Raw genomic sequence first — 20,787 nt, forward strand, 5'->3', positions numbered from 1 at the left:
TTGTTCTCTTACTCCGATCGAGAGACGTCGGTATGCGAATTACATAGCAGGCTCCGCGGGTATTTTAAAAATGAAAATATAATTTCAAAAACTTTAAAATAAAGTACTTGTATGGAAGATATACGATGGATGCTTTAATATATATTTTGAAGAAATTGTCGTTCCATTTAAAAATGTCTATTGCGTAGAATGATATTTAAGAAATCGTACCTGCTTTATTTTTATAAACGAACCACGTATAGTACTCGGAATGGTCGAATAAGAATATACATTACGCTTATGAACTTATAATAAGAGCTCTATCGATGTGTGTTGTTACTTTCAATGAAATTGATAAAAATAATAACTGCAAATATTTTGCTTGAAATCATTTTCTAATGAAAAAATAGCTAATATAAAAGATAATATCAAGCATCAGGAGAGCATCGAATGTACGAGAAATATTTAAATGGACAATAAAATTGCGCACATCATAACGTTATTATTGGTTTAATATTTATTTGTTCATGGCTCCATTGAATGATCATTGGAATGTCGGATTAAAAATGTGATTAAGACGAATTTAGTTACTCGATTGTTACGACACTGGCGTGTACACGTGCTGATGGCTGGACCTATAAAATTGAGAAGAATAGGAGCTGGTGGTTGGTGGGGATCCTCGGAAATGACGTCATATCGACCAGTAGCGGAATAAAATTCTGAGTATACGTCGTGGCTTGCACGTACTGCACGGATCTCTGTTATTGAGAACTTCTGTTTTAGAGGTCAGTCAAGGGCACCTTGCGCGACATTCCCCGAAATTATTGACGGAACATTTCACTGTTAAGGTTGACGTACTCGCGCGCATGTGACGAATCATGCATACCTTCTTTTCGCTTGAACCTTTATCTTCGTATGACGAACTCATTGATAAGGTAGGATCGTCAATGTTATATCTTGTATCGTCTCGTTAACAGCTGCGATTTTCTGCTCTCGATGTTCGAATCAATTAATAGATAATTTCAAGTAGAATTTCCATGACGCAATTAGAGGTTAGGTCTGAGCAACGGTGTTGAGACTTGTCCTTTGGGCGTTCGTTGCCTTTTTCGTACACACGCCGTTTAATTGTATTTTACCCAAAGTCGCTTCGGAACAAAGTCTTGCTCTTTCGAGCAACAATGCCTGAGCATCTTGCACGTTGTCTGGGAGCCCGTGCCAGAGTTTCATTGGTGCATTCTTCGTAAAAATATGAAAGCGTTAATGTTTTAGAAGTTAATTCGATTTTTAATGTTTAATCGTACTTGTAGGGCCCGTCCATAACAAAAGCTGATTTTCCAAGGCTTCTTTCCATCGTAAGCACAAATAGCATTTAGATTTACGACAGATTCTGTGTCTGATTGTCCACCACTCAGAAATAGTATCCCCGGCACTGCCGGTGGCACTGTCCTCTGCATAGCTGTTAACGTGTATTCTGCAATAATCTAAAAGCAATATTTTTAAATTACCAATAATACGGTAAACACGACTCGTAAAAAAAGTTAATGAAATTGTTCGACGACAGTGCCTAATTACTATACCTGCGGCGTGCAATTAAGAGAATTCTTGATTCCTGACAAGACCATTGCTGGTTTTAGAATTACACCCTCAAGGTACACGCGGTGCTCGTTCAGGGCACGAAATAAAATAGACAAGACTTCTTCGTGAACTTCCAACGTTCTATTTATTCCGTGGTCGCCGTTATTTAGAATTTCTGGTTCTATGATGGGTACCATTCGCGCACTCTGACATATACTGGCATATCTTAACAAAATAAATCATCCACGTACGTGTATATAGACCTAATTGTATATTAAATGACTTCTGAATAAATTAAAAATAGAAATTTTAGGTATTAATTCTCTATTGCACAATGTAACCGATTAGAAACCCCATAAAAAAAGTAACTGTAATATTCACTGAAGGTTAGGTTAGGTCATACATTGAATCGAGAGTACAGATACATTTAATAGTAAGTCATAGTGATTAATAAAGTTAATAACAATTGTATGTCATTCATAATATCGAGTCATCTAAAAGCTCTTGGTTCTCGCGCTTGTCACCTGCATGATGCAATCCTTTGCTTTCCTCTTTACAATGATTCAGCTTACCATTAATGATGACTGCTCAAAGTACACATAGAGAAATGCTCGTCGAATCTTTAATTACGTCAATTACATTTCTCGAGTATACTTTTTGGTAATGATTATTCAGGGTGTCCGGCTAACCCTGGGGAAAATTTTAATGAGGGATTCTAGAGGCTAAAATAAGACGAAAATCAAGAATACCAATTTGTTGGTGGAGGCTTTGTTAAAAAGTTATTAACGTTTAAAGTTCCGCCGGTACCGAATTTTTTTCTCGAAAATCCACAGGATTTCGGGGGTGTGTCTATTCACCAAAAATGATTGTAATTGACCCCCGCAACAGAAAATAATTTTTCCAGAACGATTTGAAATTCTTTTTTTCCGTCAAAAAATTTCACATCTTCTCGAATTTTTTTCTAGAAAGTGGGTAGGATTTCGGGGGTATGTGTAATGACCAAAAATGATTGTAATTGACTCCCGCAACCGAAAATAATTTTTCCAGAACGATTTGAAACTTTTCAATTTAATTGTTAATAACTTTTTAACGAAGCCTCCATCAACAAATTGGTATTCTTGATTTTCGTCTTATTTTGGCCTCCAGAATCTCCCGTTAAAATTTTTCCCAGGGTTTTATTTAAACATATTCAGAATGAAAAATAAATAATTACTATGATCGCACAAACACGAAAATCGTACATAAGGCAACTATAAAAATTGAAATAAAAAACATTGAACTAGAATTAAGAATAGATTAAAAAAATTCTTCCTTCTCCGTCATAATGTAACAAAAATTGGTCTTTGTTTATATAATAATGGTGTAGGGTTTTTTCAGGGTCATTTCGATCACAATTCGAGAGTCTAAAAATATTCTTCGTAAGTCGAACCTTGCCAGGACGTTCGCGTTCGTAGCCATGGCCAACTGGCTTGGCGTGGTCTCTGAAATCCTGTACGTGCATCTCCATTTTGTGAAGTGACAGCCGCACCGCTTGTACTGTATGCATCTCTCTTGCAAATTGTCCAGGCCCTCCGTGGTCTTTTCGTTCTTCGCGCCGAAGAGATCGACCAAACCTCCGTCGACCTTGATGCCGGGTAAGACATTCCTTTCTTGAAGCAATTGGACGAAGTCGACGCCGGCCGTAGTTTTTTGATAAACTGTCTCGTGATGCAGAATAACACCGCTTATGTATTTCGACAGTTGGGACTGCGACAAGAACGTGCAAACACGCGGGGATCAGATTTAAAAGAAAAAAGTTAATTTTTCTTTCAAACGTCGCAAACTTTTCAATTTTCTTTTTACTTTAAAGGCAGGTTGAGTACCAACTTTAAAGAAAAATTAATCGTAAAAAAATTGTTTACTTTATATCCATCAAAAAAAATGTTCGATCGAAAGTAATCGATGGAACGTTTTTTTCGAAAAAAGTTCGGTTCAAAGTGCAACATAATGACCTGATCAGCGGTGAGCAACATCTGTCTATAATCGCGTCGTTTATCTTCGGTATTTTCGATTTCCAACTCCTCGAACCGTTTGTCCAAACTCGGACTGGACTCGTCGCAAGCCAGCAACCCCTTTCCAGGCGCAAGTATGGTGTCCACGATTTTTCGCAACTCGGAACAAAGGGCAGGATCCAACTCTGCATATTTTGTTACCGGCGATAATATCTAAAAATTGCCAAAATTAACATTGATATCGATGCTATACCACTTAACAATATTACTCCTGGGAAAAATTTTAATGAGGAATTCTAGAGGCTAAAATAAGACGAAAATCAAGAGTACCAATTTGTTGATGGAGGCTTCGTTAAGAAGTTATTAACGTTTATAGCTCCGCCTGTAGAACGGCGATCGGCGAACAGCTGCGCGCGATAGTGGAACTTCAAACGTTAATAACTTTTTAACGAAGCCTCCATCAACAAATTGCTATTCTTGATTTTCGTCTTATTTTGGCCTCTAGAATCTCCCATTAAAATTTTTCCCCCAAGATGGCCAAACACCCTCTATAGTCTCTGCACGTACTCTCTCAATCTTGCAGAGACGAAAGCTAGCACGAAGAAAAAGTAGGATACATATTTGACTTGATTTACATTGGAGAAAGTGGCGTTGAGCAACCAATTGATTTTAATCCGTTATAGCTCCACACGTAAACTCACGATATATCAATTCAACGAAGCAAATATTGATGATTTATGCTCGTGTTTAAAATAAGCTTTATCGAGATACTCTTGTTCAGATTATTGACAATTAAGCTCATCGTTGTCGTATCGTACGCATTTAAAAAATTCCATTAATGTTTATAAATAGAGGTAAGGTTATTCAACGTTGAAGTAGAAGCAGATTAAGCTTGCGTAATATTTCAATTTCCACAATTTTTAACTGTCTAATCGCGGTAGTGGTGACTTACTGTTTTTTGAGTAAGAAAAATGATGTCTAGAAAGTAGGGGTTGGGACTCTCAAAATTTCGAAACTTTGAATTGAATTGAATTCACAAAAACTTTAATTGAACGAAGGAACAGTGATCGGAAAGTGTGTAGTCTCAAAACTGTGAGTAAAGTTGAGGTTAATAACCGCGTTGGCACTCGGTCGAGTTATATTTAATTTTGGACAGCGGTCATTCAGTATTCAGATCCCATAATTCTTAAGTAAACGATACTGACTATTGCAAAACTTTAAATAGTATGATTCCCATTATAATATAATAAACAAAGTTCAAAGTTAATGTTGAAAAGTTATACGATAATCAACTTATTTCTCTTGATCTTTGGTCATCGTATTTATTATTTCTATGAAATAAACAAACTGTTTATCACATTATATTTCAATAATTTAGACAAAAAGGCAAGTATAAATATAGTTTATAACAATAAATTCTAATCTTGTAATCGTTACTGATTAAGAATACTGTGGCACATAATAACCTTAACAAGTGTAACATTTGCAAGTAATGACTAACATATATCTAATATATTTTTGATGGAATTTTAGTATTCATCTCTAGAAAAATCATTGAATTATAGGTGGCATAAAAGAAATATTTCTGTACTTTGTGTTGCTTGGTAAAAGTTCTTTAATTATAGGTTAGTTGCTTACTTTATCTTTGCAAGAACATCTATCACCTAAACGTTTCATTCTTTTTTCTTAGATAGTGCATATAAATGATACGAATCAATTTAAAGATGTGAGGAATAATTAAAAAATGTCTTTATATTGACATGGCAAACATGTTTTAAGAAATTTCGACCTTAACCAAAAATTATAAAAACAATTGAGTAAAACAAATATTTATTAATTGTACAAGAGACAGATATATTTCCTACAAAAATTCAACACGAAATCAAATCATCACGAATCGAAGAGCGTTCTTTTTTCAAACAATTGTTTGCAGTATTTGATTTTGTAAAATGTTAATTTGGTCTTTTAAAAAATAAATTGATAAGGAAAAAAATTATTAAAGCATTGGAAAATTAATATGTAACGTTTTAATAAATATTTGCATCGCGAAGCGTGTTTGTAATTGGTCGTTGCCAATATCTGAAAGAGTAGCAATAAAAAACCCTAAGTCCTCCCTCGCACGACGCTTTATCATGGAAGTTTGCCTTAAGTTTCGACAAATTTTTGAAATAGAAATCGATGAAGAAGACAGTTGTAATTTGCTAGATCAAGGTTAGTTGCGATTACGTGTTAGCGGAATGTTTCAAAATGTTGATAGTTTGGAAATATATACGAGTTATTTTGCGTTAATTAATCGTTAACGCATTCGTTTATATGTGACTCTTATCGATCATTCCGTTCGAGTATATTTTCCAGTGAGAAACCTTCGGTTACGATGTAGAAGGTTAATCGTCGATGCAATAGAGCGGTAAATATACAATAAAAGACATAAAATTTTAATCTAAGGTAGATTTATGCATCGTAAGAAATCAATAAGAGATTAAAATGAGTAATAGAGAGAAAAGTGATTTCCGATCGGAGCAATGCTCCAAAACTAAGGAGGAAAGGGACAGGAGACAATCGGTGTCTTCGCAAAGCGACAATTCCGATCTGAAGAAAAAAAGACGAAACACGTGCAGTAAAGACAAGAGAAAGAAATCAAAGCATAGAAGCAGCTCGAGCAGTTCAAGTTCGTCTAGCATGTCCAGTTACGAAGCTAAGCACCAAAATGACAGAGACAAAAGAAACGACAAATGGGACAAGAGGTACGAAAATGGATTCAGATCGTACAGAATGAATGCGAGGGAAGGTAGAGGATATTATAAAGGGCGTAGCGGATTCATGGATAACCGGAAACGTAATTTTGGTTATCGGCCATACAAAAACTCTGGATTTTATGATAGAAATAGAATGCATAACAATTCACAGTATAATAGGTACAACAACGACAGGAGAGGCAGTAGATTTTCAAATCATAACAGTAGAAGGCCACCTTACGATAGATCAAGGAGTAGGAGCAATCAGAATCACGATTGTCAAAGAGATATTAAAGATTCCAGTGAACATTCGAGAGAAAGCGATTCGAAAGAAAGGCATTCAAAACATTCGAATAGCGACAAAATGGAATCTAAGAAAGGCGATGCGGATGATACTTATCTGAAAGGAAAGGAAAAGAAGAAAGAAGACGACACGCAGGAAAAGACTGATCATCCCGCTCGTAAAAAGTCAAAAAGAAAAAGGTCCTTGTCTGCTTCAAGTTCCTCGAGTGTTAGCAGTACCAGTAGTGAAAGTAGTAGCAGTAGTTCCAGTAGTAGCAGCACCAGCAGTAGTTGCAGTAGTAGCAGTACCAATACATCAGAAGATGAAAGAAAACGTAAGAAAGCTAAAAGGAAAGCTAAGAAGTTGAAGAAAGCTATGAAAAAACGCAGAAAGAAGAAAAGAATGAAGAAAAAGTTGAAGAAAAAGCTAAAGAAATCATCTTCTAAGAAGAAGTCGCGCAATACTGACAAGTCCAAAGAAAGTGTGTCTAAAGACGTTGTACAGGATATATCAGAAAAATCTAAAGCAATGGCGCCAATGACGAAAGAAGAATGGGAAAAGAAACAAAGCATAGTACGCAGAGTTTACGACGAGGAAACTGGAAGATACAGGTAATCTTCATAAAAGATATAGCTTTATTCGAATTGAATCGTAATAGAATGAAAATTATTGATTTCATGTTTTTGCAGGTTAATTAAAGGCGACGGGGAGGTCTTAGAAGAAATAGTGAGTAGGGAACGTCATAAAGAAATAAATAAACAAGCGACTAAAGGAGATGGAGATTATTTCCAGGCACGCTTAAAAACCAATGTTTTATGAACTATTTTTCTATGTATACTAAAAGTAATACCCTTACATAATAATTACTTTATTGTTAGTGTTAAAGTCCTGTATGACAATATGTTTTATAATATCTCAGAGAAAATACTTATGTTGTACATTAATGAAATCTGTCTACCGTGTGATTTTAATTATATTACTTGCACATAACACTTCATCCAGTGTTGATGACCAAATGTTGAAATATAATCAGTAGGGGTGTACTAGAACCCGAAAACATCGGAAACCCGATGGTTGGGGCGAATCGGATGAGGTCGAGTTCCTGAAAATTTTTTAGACTCTTGAAAAGAATTCTTGCGATGGACAACATTCTTTCAATTTCTTGTGCCAGTTTTCGTGAAGTTATTGGAAACACGGATTCTAACAATCACGTGACCTGATGTAAACAAACGTGTAACCGCGTGCTTATTACTTGGGCATTGTGTACGCTGTTCATCGGGTTCTCGGAATTTTCGGGGATCTCGAAACTTTCGGGTTCTCGTACACCCCAAATAATCAGCAACGAAAACAGTTTAGAGTTTAAGCCAATTTTATACAATCATATCTCTTTCATACTGTGAATATTAATGTATATTACATGGCAGTCAATATAATTGAATAAAGGTAGTCGTATGTCCGTCGCGATAAGTAGGATTTTCCGTGATGTCAGCACGGCACACCGGGCACGAACGTTTTTTTTCTAACCATGTTAAAACGCACGTTTCGCAGAAAATATGTTTGCAATGTAGACGCACTGGCACCGAATACCGCTCGTGACAAATTGCACAATTATTACCAGATGCTATCAACTCCTCTTTTGATGGCGATTCGCCGATATTCTGTAAGATTATAAAATAATATCTGTTTGCAAAGACGTACAATTTACCATTAAAAGAAAGGAACGTACTACATTCTTAAATAATTTCCAAATAGCATATTGAAAAAGCTTTGCATGACATAATAAACAATATGCTTTGTCCATTGTGTATACTAAAGAGAGAAATACTCCTAGAATTTTTTCGGGTCCTTGATACGCGTCAAAGAAATAATACAACCATGGTTGAATAGTTGCGCTGCATCGATAAAGTTGAGATGTCGCTTCTACCGTGAGATAATATTTCCCCTGAAGTAAAATTCTCTTTCAGCCTCTATTTGATCAATGCTAACAAAACAATTGCATGTTATAACTTACCCTTGTTCGTAACGGCAATAATTTCGCAGGTAAACACGTTAAAAAAATTTTACAAATAATAGTGTACAGTTTTAAAATAAAGTCTGTTATCAAAATTGACCACAGCAATTCCCAGACTGTGAGAGGCTGCGTGTACGTCGAAAATATTTGTGTGTCGTACTCAAAATTAATAAGAAACGTGGATCCAAGTATACAACATGTAATAAATAAAAGTGTCATCAAATTTTTATTATGTCGTTTTCCAATTTCACGCTTCACAACGCAGTTAGCGTAATAGAATGTAACAAATAATATCATAATGTTCAGTGTACGGGCTCTATAATCGTAAATGCCTTTAATAAGAAGAATAGTGATAAAAATGATATAGCGTTTGTTCGCTACGAGTAATGCGCGTATTTCGCGTATCAACTGTAATGCCTCCATGAGATTCCCTCCTGTACTATTATTATTATTATTGTTGTTGTTATTATGATTAATAACAATATTACTATTATTGTTCTGGCTTTCGCTTACAACCTCGTTTGCAGCCTCTCGAATATTATTTAAAAAATTGTCCGTTGCAGTTGTCTGGTGATGATGACTGTCATGATTCGAAACATCATGCGAATGCGAACCACTTGATTGATCTTCGACATTAATTATATGATTATTAGATGGAGGTGTTACGGCACTCGATGAACTTTGAATTCTTTGATTATTTAACAAGGAGTTTAACGAAATGTTAGGTTGCTGTAAATAAAAACAAGAAATGCATTATTATCAATTATATTGATACAATGATTTATGAAACTCATGGTGAAATTGCACTTACAGCATGTACACATTCCATAAAAGGCCTGGTCTCCTCTATGATCTCCTCCTGGTCTTCTACAGTTCTACCATTAAAATTGAAATCCCTTATACTAATAGATGATGTTGACCAGGGTATAGAAGACGAATGTGTCAGTAATCCTGTAGATTGCCTAACATTATTTTCACACGTTATGTGTGACACTGTTGAATTCTGTGGAATGTTTATAATCTCGTCTACTTGTACATTACGCGGCATTCTGTACTTACAATTGCAATCCGTTATACTCAAATCAATATGTTGTTACGCTATCACATGAACGTAGGTTTAACGCACATAGCGCCACAACGGGAATTAATTGAAACCCGATCACTTACCGTCGAGCACGGAGTCATGTAACTACATACATTTTAATTAAGAGCGAAATTCAAACGGACCAGCGTGTTACAGTGAACAATGGAATTGTATGCTTTTCGACGTGGGCGATCAAGCTTCATCGACAAATTGGTATTCTTGATTTTCGTCTTATTTTGGCCCCTAGAATCCCCCATTAAAGTTTTTCCCTGTGGGTGGTCGAGCACCCTGTATACGTGAGCTCGTAGAGTATTGGGGAGTCGAGAAAGAAGGCAGAATCATTTGAAAAATCATAAATGCTCTTTTATTTGTATAAAATTTTTATTTTATCTTGTTCCATTGACGGCTTTTATACGCGAGATGTACAATAATCGAGCAGAGCAAGTATTATATCGCGCGAGTAAACGCATGAAGAGGAACGCGGAACGTACGAGAGAATACGATAAGAAACACGATACTTGATATGATTGTAAAACAATGATAGTTATTTTCGAGAATGTTTCGCGTGTTCCCCGCGTTTGTGTTTCCTTCGAGTCCCTTGAATAGAATCCAAGTAAGTGTAAGTGCATTTCGATGCTGGACGCTCGACCGGTGCATTAACAGCTTTTGTCCAAATGATCGATGCAACTGCACCCAGTGCCCGCGACATGCATAATAATACTTGATTGAACGTCATGTTTTTCAATCCGTGGGACTTGAATAAATGGGAAATATGGGTCGTTTAAATAACGAATGTACAATAAACAATGAAATTAATTGCATAATATAGGGTTAAGATCGTGGATCAGTCCATTTTCGATTTTTTTAGCGACAGATAAAATATTTCCGTCCGAAGCTTTCTGATTTCGAATTGCGTTGATATCATTTCAACCCTTCGAAAATTTGTTTCTATTTAGAGTCGTAGAATTTCGATAAGTAATAATTATATTAGTATCAACTGCAGATTAACCTCTTCAGGGACGATTTTTTTTGTTGTCTATTATTGACAGTAATTATAATTATAAAAAAATAAATTAAACGTCCACATATGTGGCTAAGGGCGTGAAGAGGTTAATTAAACGTTATCGTTGATATACCTGAAATACTGGCGCCGCGATTGTATTTTGTTCAGGATAAATGGTCTTTCCTTTTGCAGTCTTCATCGTCGTAGTGAGTATTCGTGCGATAGCTTGGGACAACTATGAAAATGGTAGATAAAATACACAGAATATTTTGTTTCTACAATTACCCCACTTAGTATGCAGTATTGTACATGATAGTTTCTTCCAATAATTATTATTATTACCAAATAAGTTGTTCGATTTAAAATGGAAAATATAGTGATTGAGTTGAATTTTTTGGTACATTCCTAGCTAACGGACCATTCACCGATCAGGGTGAGTTATACGTCATTCGATTCGTCTAATTCAGTACATTATTAATATGCATTTCATTATTTGCGGAAATTCGTTATTTTTGTTTAAACTTGTCGGAAAGTTGCAATAGAAAAGTAAGGTTAAGTATATCTTAACAGGTTCACAGGTGGCAACAAGTGATTGTCGTTAGTGTGTTCAAAATGCCAGGTAGTCAAATGTTAATTTGTTAAACATGTATAGAACGAAATTTCTGCTATTTCTGCTGATATTTCATTGAATAAATCACCATTTACTAAATACATAACGGCTCGGGTATCCAATGAAGTTACCTTGAAAATACAAAATATTGATAGTGTTATATGTTATAAAAAAGATTAAAGAATGTGTGATATGCCTCCAAGTGGTCTCAATTTAATTTGTGCAAGCATCGGTAATGGGATCTTCAAAATTGACGCTGTGATTAATTTTTAAATGGCCTCTGTGATATTTTTTATGACAAAATGTTGATTCATCAATCTCGACAATCTTCTCTACCCTTCCAATTGCTGTATGTTAGCATATATGTTAATTTTAAGACATCTGGAGCTGAGTTTGTTTTTGAAGAACCATGTTCTTTGCTTTGCAAATATCTTTATACATTACTACTAGAATTGGCTTCCGGGTTGGAGCCGCGTTCAGAAGACGAGAGAGTCCGACGTTTCGCCAGCATTGCAGCTAGCTTCATCAGGGAATCAAATAATCTCTGATACTTCTTATTTGATTCCCTGATGAAGCTAGCTGCAATGCTGGCGAAACGTCGGACTCTCTCGTCTTCTGAACGCGGCTCCAACCCGGAAGCTAATTCTATTAGTAATCACTATGGCCGCGAAAGCCTAAAAAGTATTAATCTTTATACATATTATGTCTGTTACGTTTAGTTGGATTGACAGATCGTGCCAATGCACTGTATAGAATAGTAATTTATTATATTGTCTACCTGTAAACACTGTCAGAGGGGGGTGGCAACATTTTTTACTGTTGCTGCATGTACTGTCTAGCTGTAAGTACTATTTGAGTAGGTCTGGGTTATATGGGCGGAGAGGGATTTTTACTGTCTACCTGTAAGTACTGTCTGAGTAGGTCGGGGTTACATGGGAAGGAATTTTTTAGTTGTTGCTGCACATACTGTCTACCTAACCAACTCATACGAAATCTATGCGTAAAAAAATGATTTTTATGCATACATGTTCTACAAATTCCCATTTGACAATCTAGCATCATCAAATTAGATCAGTCATTCATAATTTGTAACATGAACATAGATAGTCACTTGTTTCTACCTGTGAACCTGTCGAAAAATATACCTAACCTTACTTTTTTACTGTAACTCTACAACCAGCTTATAAAAAAATAACGAATTTCCGCAAACAGTGAAATGCATATTAATAATGTACTGAATTAGGCGAATCGAATAACTTTGCTAGGAATGTTTCAATTTTTTATATCATTATTTGCGTAAAGAGAATATTTTTTAATTTTCAATAATCTGAATTAAAACGGACATACTGCGTATCAAATTCCATTGAATTATGCATACTTAAGAAGATCGTGTTTCTATACCTTTGTATCGAAATCATTTGGCATATTTTCGTTGACATAATTTATTAACGCTGTGTATCGCGGATCGCAAACATCCGTTTCCTTGAAGCCGATCAATTTATCCTTTGCGATTAGAGTCACATAATTCGTTAAATGTTCTTCTTTAGATTCACGACCAAGGAGACTTTGTATTTTCGTTTGGAACTCCATGTACTATGTCATTAGAAAATAAAATAACTCATCGATACCTCGATTGTTACATTATTCGTAGGAAAGTAAATTAGGAATGGATGAATTCATCGGGTTTTATTTATAAATAACACGCGTTGTTTGCTGTTAATCGAAATTAGTTAGAATCGTTTAATTTACTTGTGCCAATGTACCGCTTTTTGGTTCATCGGCGTATGCCAGAACTCCCGCAGCTAAAGCTTGGTTTACGTCCAATTGAGACGCTCCGAGTATTTCCGTAACGTGAACAGCAGGGATACCCCCGTCCTCGTCACTGAGAAAATCAAATTTAAGAAATTACCTATATAATAGTGATTCATGTAAAACGAGAAAATTCTGAACAGCTCACGCATTCAAAGTGACGTATAATCGAAGAAAATCCAGCATAGATTCCTTACGATTCTCCGATATCTGAGATGCGTTGCATAAACATTCCAGCAGAAACTGCACCCAATCGCCATCTTCTTTCACATTTTTAAGTCCTTCAGTTTTCGCCACCAGACCAACTATCGCTGGTAACGTGGCAAGCAGTTCCATACTATCCTCGTATGTATACTTGAAACAAAAGCAATAGATTTTACAATTAGCGAAGAGATTTCATTTATAATTCAAGCAAATACAATGGCTTCGAAAATACTTATTCGTACATAGTTTGAATAAAGATATTAAGTCTTCCAGAAAGTTCTGACCGGTTTTGATGGAGAAAAGTAAATAATTTTAAGATATATTCCTGTAACTTTCTGGCAGACCTAATATATTTAAACATTTGGCAAAGTTTCCAAAATTTAAGTAAGTTGGTGTAATTTTGAATTTGTAATATATTTCAACTCACTTCCCAATGAGCATGACTGGAGACACGATTTTTCAGTGCATCTTTCATATGCTTGCCAGAATCGAAGACAGTGAGAGCCACTGACAGTTTACCCAATGGCGTAGTTGTCTTGGGAAGAGTTTGAAGAATGGAACCGACGATTCCTCCGTCCGGTCCCGACCACCAATCTTTCCTTTTCTGTCGTCGTATCGTCCAATCGGCGATCAACGATGCCGTTTGTTCTTGAGTCGGAACGTCGCCGGTTAATAGCAACCAAAATACAGCTTCCGCGCTCGGTGATTTCCCTTGGCGAGGCAATAAAGTAATAACTTCCGGTATTGTTAGTCCCCTGTACCTGATCTGGTTAAAAAGAACAAACGAAACGTTTACAAACCAATATTTTCGAAAACAAATCATTTCTAAAATAAATATTTTACAGGGTGTTCGGCCATCTTGAGGAAAAAATTTTAATGGGAGATTCTTGGGGCAAAAATAAGACGAAAATCAAGAGTACCAATTTGTGGATCGAGGCTTCGTTAAGAAGTTATTAACGTTTAAAGTTCCGCCTGTTTCTACGACAATCTGCGAACAGCTGCGTGCGATTGATAACAGGTGGCGGGTCAGTCGTAGTGATTCCCACTCAGAAAACTGTAACGCTGTCGATACGTCAGTAAGCAGAGTTACTCGTGCTGAGTAAGAACCACTGTCGCGTTCTACAGACGGAACTTCAAACGTTAATAACTTTTTAACGAAACCTCGATCGAGAAATTGGTATTCTTGATTTTCGTCTTATTTTGGCCTCCAGAATCTTTTATTAAAATTTGATTTGCAGAATTAATACTTGCCCCATATTTTGGATCAGTCTCGGACGTTTCTCTGACTATAGTGTTCACACCGTTCAACCCTTGGTATATGTTTTCGACGGTGATTTGACTGAGCACGAAGGGTCCATGTTGGCGACGAAAATTCCTCAGCAGGTCATAGTGCAACGGAATCTTTTCGCACAGGGCTTCCTTCAAGTTTGTACTTGTACTTGGCGTACCTCTTGTTGTACTCACCTTAACATTTCATTCGTAAATAGTTTTGCAAAAATTTTTTCTTTTAAAATGAAGCATTTACACAGAGATAATTGAGACCAAGAGGAATTGATTTTATACACAATTCATAGATAGCTCGTTACAATTTAAATAAAAAAAGAAATATTTCCTTATTGTCTTTCGATTTATAATCCTTCAAAAATATTCATAAAAAGGTTGCTTGTCGTGTTGAACATCGCTAGGTTAATAACAGTGATCGATTGCTTCGATCAGTGTTTCTCAAACTGTGACTTGTACAGAGTTATTTAGGTAAAAATTTTATTGAAACTTTTATTTCTTTTTAAAGGTTTACAGTAGAATACCATATTAAGTTGTAATTTAATGACGATGATACATTTTGCATTTTATTATTACGCTTCTGATTTTATCTTTTAAACAATTTCCTAATTAATTAGAGAAAAACCTTGAGCGTTCAATACTGAGATGCCTAAATACGAAGCTTGAGAAATACTAGTTGAAATTATGAACCCTCGATTCGTTCACTGCATTTATCGATTACGATTATAATTTCGAAAAGCAAATTGGCTGCGAGTAACCTCGTACATCGGTAAATCGATTCCAACCGTCAATACGTGTCGTTGTCCTCCATAACTACTGTCGCCATTGTGGATTTTCTTGATACTTCGTAAAATCGCTGACTGTAGATTCGTGCATTGAATTTCTCTCCAAACCCGAAACATTTTTCCAAAGTTTCTCGTCTGTGCCTTCAAAGGTGAGTCTTTAAGATTCGAGCAACGAAAGATCGTTACACCATGCTGTGTTCTTATTATTGTTTCTTTTTATTTTACTTGAGCATCGTGCGAAATAAACTGTAAAATTTAGACATTGCTCTGCTCCGAGATAAGGCAGAAAAGATCAATTCATGATGAGTGCTTTTTACATGTCTAGGCAAAGATGCTATTTTGTTTCTTTTGATTTTCGATTTATCGTTATCATTCATAATATCATAGTTATAATAAATTGACCAATGAATAAGATAATAAAATATTTGTCATATTTAGTGGAATATGAAAACAAACGATGTAGAATAGAGTCGATGTTGCTGATAGGGACATTTGTCTTCTTTGTCTTTTGTACAGGTTAGGATCGTTTAAAATTGAGTCGAGAAATTATACAGGGTGTACAGCTAACCCTGGGAAAAATTTTAAAGGCAGATTCTAGAGGCCAAAATAACATGAAAATCAAGAATACTAATTTGTTGATGGAGGTTTCGTTAAAAAATTAGTATCGTTTAAAGTTCTGCTCGTACTGAATTTTTTTCTAGAAAGTGGGTCGGATTTCGGGGGTAGGTCTATTCACCGAAAATTATTGTAATTGACCCCTGTAACTAAAAATAATTTTTTTAGAAAGATTTGAAATTTTTTAATTTTGTCGAAAAATTTCAAACCCTCTCGAATTTTTTTCTAGAAAGAGGGTAGGATTTCGGGGGTAGGTCTATTCACCGAAAATTATTATAATTGACCCCTGTAACTAAAAATAATTTTTTTAGAATGATTTGAAATTTTTTAATTTTTTCGAAAAATTTCAAACCTTCTCGATTTTTTTTCTAGAAAGTGGGTAGGATTTCGGGGGTAGGTCTATTCACCAAAATTGCTTGTAATTGACCCCCGCAATCGAAAATAATTTTTTTAGAATGATTTGAAATTTTTTAATGTTTTCGAAAAATTTCAAACCTTCTCGAATTTTTTTCTCGAAACTGAGTAGGATTTCGAAGGTATGTCTATTCACCGAAACTTATTGTAATTGACCCCCGGAACCGAAAATAATTTTTTTAGAATGATTTGAAATTTTTTAATTTTCTCGAAAAATTTCAAACCTTCTCGATTTTTTTTCTAGAAAGTGGGCAGGATTTCGGGGGTAGGTCTATTCACCAAAATTGCTTGTAATTGACCCCCGCAATCTAAAATAATTTTTTTAGAATGATTTGAAGTTTTTTAATTTTTTCGAAAAATTTCAAACCTTCTCGATTTTTTTTCTAGAAAGTGGGCAGGATTTCGGGGGTAGGTCTATTCACCAAAATTGCTTGTAATTGACCCCCGCAATCTAAAATAATTTTTTTAGAATGATTTGAAGTTTTTTAATTTTTTCGAAAAATTTCAAACCTTCTCGATTTTTTTTCTAGAAAGTGGGTAGGATTTCGGGGGTAGGTCTATTCACCAAAATTGCTTGTAATTGACCCCTGTAACTAAAAATAATTTTTTTAGAAAGATTTGAAATTTTTTAATTTTGTCGAAAAATTTCAAACCCTCTCGAATTTTTTTCTAGAAAGTGGGTAGGATTTCGAAGGTATGTCTATTCACCGAAACTTATTGTAATTGACCCCCGCAATCGAAAATAATTTTTTTAGAATGATTTGAAATTTTTTAATGTTTTCGAAAAATTTCAAACCTTCTCGAATTTTTTTCTCGAAACTGAGTAGGATTTCGAAGGTATGTCTATTCACCGAAACTTATTGTAATTGACCCCCGGAACCGAAAATAATTTTTTTAGAATGATTTGAAATTTTTTAATTTTTTCGAAAAATTTCAAACCTTGTCGAATTTTTTTCTCGAAACTGAGTAGGATTTCGAAGGTATGTCTATTAACCGAAACTTATTGTAATTGACCCCCGGAACCGAAAATAATTTTTTTAGAATGATTTGAAATTTTTTAATTTTTTCGAAAAATTTCAAACCTCGAATTTTTTTCTCGAAACTGAGTCTAGAATCCCCTATTACAATTTTTCCCAAGGGTGGCTGAACACCCTGTATACTCGATCGATACACACATGGTACTAATTTTACAAGGCATTGCTTTGAAAAGTTTTCTTTAGCTTTATTACTACAAAAATTGTACAATTCAAACGCAAAGGTAGAAGGAACGGGGTTAAAGCCTGTTGAACAATGAATTCTTCGGTTCGTTTTTTTTTATTATTGCGTTACTCCTGCATACAAAATAATTAATGGTATTTTGTATGTAAAACGACGCTTGCTCGACACTCGATGGCTGTACAAATCGCGCCGAAAGTTACAATGCCTACACTCTATGTATTTCGGTACAAAGATTCCCAACGAACACATGTTTGTATGCCGTGTAACATACAATCGCGCTATCGCGATCACGATATATTCAACATTTATGTATATTTTCCATCGTCTATACATATAATGGACAACAAGTTTAATCGAGAAATTAACGATCAATTTATTGCGTTAAATCGGTCGAAAGTAAAAAATTGTCGGACAATCGTTCAATGATTGTTTGGCCTTGTCTGTGTCAAAGTACAATCGGACCAAATTCTGTCAGCATCTCAAGGCAAACGTTATTTAACAATCTTTGTCAAAGACTCTCCAAAAACACATTTCAAACAGATGTAAGAACTTGTTCTAAGCCTTCTAAATATTGATTACGCAAGGTGTAACTGAATCACTATAGATGGCTAAACTTACGCGGGTTTGAACATTGCTCTTGTACAAGATATACATGAATACTTTTAATAATTATTATATAAAGTATCAGAGATGAAAAGGACATTATAGAACTATTATTCAAAACATATACACAGTTCTTGGATGTACAAAATATGTAAAGTAAAAATTCTAGTCGGAAGAACTTCTATATCCTTGGAGATTGGAACCTTGTTTCTTTTTACTTTCAAAAAGTGAAGTTTCTTCATGCAGCTGAAGTTTCTATTGAAGTATTTTTATTATATTCTTGCAAGCTATGTAGGGTAGAAAACTAGCATATTGTGAAGGTAGCGTGGCCTTGAAGATCAACTGAATTTGGTCCAACCATAGATGAAATAGTTTAGCCGGTAATATTGCGATTCTCTTAAAATACGTATAAACAATAACAACGGTAACACACATTTTATAGACCTGTATGTACATGTACACTACCGACCATACATATTGGGACGACAAGTTTGCAGCTTTTGATTTAACGAATTTGAGTTCTCCTGTTTCATTTGAAGGGGCCAACAGCGTTAACAATTTAATTGAAAGACGTTAATTTAAGAAAATATCACAGGGCACAGTAAGCATTGTTTAGGTTGTTCTCTGCTTTTTATTACAAAGAACGCCTTGACATTTGATTACGTTCTTACCGCCATAAAATTAACGATGGGGCACTTATAGGTTATCACGTTCTTAAGTTTCAAAATTACAGTATTTAAAGATTTTCAGGTACACAGAATACGTATACGAATAAGATCACAAATGTATATTCAATACAAACAATTAAGCATTATTTAGTTAATATTAGAATTCAGCTGCGTGAAAATTGTCTAAATTCGGTGAGGTTGTAAGGCGATCTGCGATCATTACGCTTTCTGACAAAGAGTTGTAGTATTTTAAAACATAGAGTACACATAATATTAAAATAGAGAGCTGGAATGAAATTCTCTTTACCAGTAGAAATATTTTCAGTTATTTCGGAATAAAATCATTATATATTTCTATACGAAATTGCTCGTCGAGTTAATTTCTAGCGGCAAATGCCGGTGTATCTTACAACGGGGAAGAACAGCCTTCGTTCGGTTAATTTATATTATTACTTACGCCGTAATACTGTAATAAATAAACATGAAACAAGCTTTACAAAAAATCGCGTGTTTCCCACAAATATCCGGTAGATTCAAAATATAAGGTCGTTTTTACATGTATACACGGTGGACCATTTATATAGAAACACATGAATATCCTCGTCGCTTATTGATGGTTGAAAAAATTGTTCGAAAAGACAAACAACGTACTTCCAAATATTTTTCTTCTTTTCCAATGTCAAGATCATCGATGTTTCTTTTTATGAAACCAATTAGGTTGCAAATTAGTTCCACTTGCTGAATCCCTACTTGATATACCTTTTTTGTTTTTATCGAGTGAATAATGTCTTTAAATAAAAAAAAAAACATGCGTAATTCTGTTCTGAACGAATTTTTCATGTAACAATTAGCAACGAAGATATTTCGATGTTTCTATTTAAATGGGTCAACCTGTATTTCGGTGGTCAGCAGTGCACGTATACAATACTTCGTAATATCAACAACTACGCTTACAAACTAGTGATTAATTCCTTAACAGTATAGTAAAATATATGTATATTGTATACACTATTGCTTGATCTGAGGTAACTCTCAATAACACGCTATTGTTACATTTATTTGTTTACTATTATTATTATTATTATAATTACTTTATTGTTATTATTATTGTTATTATTATTGTTATTATAATTATTACTATTAGGCCGAATGCATTGCTGGAAGATAAATTAAAATTTTATGATTGCTTCGTATACTTGAAGTACGATAGTAGAACAGGAAACAACGTAAAATGGAGTAAAACATATCACAGATAAAGGAACGTGATTAACGCAGCAGAATTTTGTTCTATTTGTACAGATTCCTTGGGGGTGTTTTTTTTTCTTTTTTTCTTTTTTTTTTTGAGGCACAACTTAAACGGTACATTTCGTGGCACATGAACGTATTGAGATTGAACTGACGCTTAAAATTTTCCACTAGTCTTGCGATCGTGGATTTCTAGTTGTTCGAAACAAAGTTTTATTGCTGATAGTTTTCAAAATCGAAAACTCGAACGAAGAAATTGTAAATTGTACTATGAACAGTTTTGGTAAATATTATGGTTAATTTTCATGTAACGAAATCGTGATAGGGATATTAATGCGAACGTCAGTGGTAACAACTGTATCTTAGGTTAGATCGTTAAAGTAAAACTGATCAACATAAACATAGTTGCCGTGAGAGATCATAAATGATGGATCGAAGTTAAGCGTGGAATATGTTGCCAATGATTATTAGTATCAGTTAGGATCACTATGATTTATCAAGGAAATTATACAAACGTAGAAGAAAAAGAATGGAGAAGTTGAAAATGGTTCATAGAAATCGCGATGAGGTTATTTATAGAGTAAAGTGTGGTCACCCTGTACAGAGAATAAAAATCACGTCGTATTTACAGAGCGACTTACAAAAGTAAAACTGCGAACTGAATTGTACATGGA

The 20,787-nt window shown here is 34.8% G+C and overlaps 4 protein-coding genes across 7 annotated transcripts; 1 reads left to right on the plus strand and 3 right to left on the minus strand.

Annotated features, from left to right (window-relative positions):
* Nucleotides 1-507: 507 nt before the first annotated feature.
* LOC122404664 (fructose-bisphosphate aldolase-like) lies at nt 508-5,467 on the minus strand. Its single transcript, XM_043408838.1, has 6 exons — nt 5,184-5,467; nt 3,546-3,758; nt 2,984-3,300; nt 1,557-1,779; nt 1,281-1,460; nt 508-1,215 (listed from the first exon to the last, which is right to left on the minus strand). The coding sequence occupies exons 1-6, from the start codon at nt 5,220-5,222 to the stop codon at nt 1,033-1,035; spliced, it is 1,155 nt and encodes a 384-aa protein (XP_043264773.1). The 5' UTR covers nt 5,223-5,467; the 3' UTR covers nt 508-1,032.
* Nucleotides 5,468-5,707: 240 nt separating this feature from the next.
* LOC122404663 (ADP-ribosylation factor-like protein 6-interacting protein 4) lies at nt 5,708-7,387 on the plus strand. Of its 3 annotated transcripts, XM_043408837.1 has the most exons (5): nt 5,708-6,217; nt 6,797-6,834; nt 6,866-6,897; nt 6,984-7,174; nt 7,253-7,387. In XM_043408837.1, the coding sequence occupies exons 1-5, from the start codon at nt 6,030-6,032 to the stop codon at nt 7,380-7,382; spliced, it is 579 nt and encodes a 192-aa protein (XP_043264772.1). In that variant the 5' UTR covers nt 5,708-6,029; the 3' UTR covers nt 7,383-7,387. The 3 variants fall into 3 exon arrangements, with proteins under 3 accessions (XP_043264772.1, XP_043264771.1, XP_043264770.1); XM_043408836.1 differs by lacking the exon at nt 6,797-6,834 and having other exon boundaries at nt 5,717-6,231; nt 6,886-7,174; XM_043408835.1 differs by having other exon boundaries at nt 5,723-7,174.
* Nucleotides 7,388-7,969: 582 nt separating this feature from the next.
* LOC122404662 (RING finger and transmembrane domain-containing protein 2-like) lies at nt 7,970-9,679 on the minus strand. Of its 2 annotated transcripts, XM_043408834.1 has the most exons (5): nt 9,634-9,679; nt 9,386-9,536; nt 8,575-9,303; nt 8,290-8,505; nt 7,970-8,221 (listed from the first exon to the last, which is right to left on the minus strand). In XM_043408834.1, the coding sequence occupies exons 2-5, from the start codon at nt 9,401-9,403 to the stop codon at nt 7,988-7,990; spliced, it is 1,197 nt and encodes a 398-aa protein (XP_043264769.1). In that variant the 5' UTR covers nt 9,404-9,536; nt 9,634-9,679; the 3' UTR covers nt 7,970-7,987. The 2 variants fall into 2 exon arrangements, with proteins under 2 accessions (XP_043264769.1, XP_043264768.1); XM_043408833.1 differs by having other exon boundaries at nt 9,386-9,655.
* Nucleotides 9,680-10,061: 382 nt separating this feature from the next.
* On the minus strand, nt 10,062-19,063 carry LOC122404801 (probable citrate synthase 2, mitochondrial). The gene is made up of 9 exons (XM_043409037.1): nt 18,872-19,063; nt 15,351-15,491; nt 14,536-14,748; nt 13,712-14,050; nt 13,229-13,434; nt 13,021-13,153; nt 12,673-12,864; nt 10,795-10,896; nt 10,062-10,412 (listed from the first exon to the last, which is right to left on the minus strand). The coding sequence occupies exons 1-9, from the start codon at nt 18,875-18,877 to the stop codon at nt 10,203-10,205; spliced, it is 1,542 nt and encodes a 513-aa protein (XP_043264972.1). The 5' UTR covers nt 18,878-19,063; the 3' UTR covers nt 10,062-10,202.
* Between the last annotated feature and the right edge of the window lie 1,724 nt (nt 19,064-20,787).

Source organism: Colletes gigas, unplaced genomic scaffold (assembly GCF_013123115.1).
Source record: "Colletes gigas isolate AHSC1104 unplaced genomic scaffold, ASM1312311v1 Colletes_gigas_Sc00003, whole genome shotgun sequence".
Lineage (NCBI taxonomy): Eukaryota > Metazoa > Arthropoda > Insecta > Hymenoptera > Colletidae > Colletes > Colletes gigas.

Coding starts and splice junctions, on each gene's coding strand:
- LOC122404664 (XM_043408838.1), bottom strand. CDS start 5,222: ATGAAACGTTTAGGTGATAGATGTTCTTGCAAAGATAAA. Junction 3,759..5,183: donor GATGTTCTTGCAAAGATAAA/GTAAGCAACTAA, acceptor GGCAATTTTTAG/ATATTATCGCCGGTAACAAA. Junction 3,301..3,545: donor TGTTGCTCACCGCTGATCAG/GTCATTATGTTG, acceptor TTCTTGTCGCAG/TCCCAACTGTCGAAATACAT.
- LOC122404663 (XM_043408835.1), top strand. CDS start 6,030: ATGAGTAATAGAGAGAAAAGTGATTTCCGATCGGAGCAATGCTCCAAA. Junction 7,175..7,252: donor GAGGAAACTGGAAGATACAG/GTAATCTTCATA, acceptor ATGTTTTTGCAG/GTTAATTAAAGGCGACGGGG.
- LOC122404662 (XM_043408833.1), bottom strand. CDS start 9,622: ATGCCGCGTAATGTACAAGTAGACGAGATTATAAACATTCCACAGAAT. Junction 9,304..9,385: donor TTATGGAATGTGTACATGCT/GTAAGTGCAATT, acceptor TTTTATTTACAG/CAACCTAACATTTCGTTAAA. Junction 8,222..8,289: donor GGAAATTATTTAAGAATGTA/GTACGTTCCTTT, acceptor ATAATCTTACAG/AATATCGGCGAATCGCCATC.
- LOC122404801 (XM_043409037.1), bottom strand. Junction 13,154..13,228: donor TTATACGTCACTTTGAATGC/GTGAGCTGTTCA, acceptor TGATTTTCTCAG/TGACGAGGACGGGGGTATCC. Junction 12,865..13,020: donor AAAGCGGTACATTGGCACAA/GTAAATTAAACG, acceptor CTAATGACATAG/TACATGGAGTTCCAAACGAA.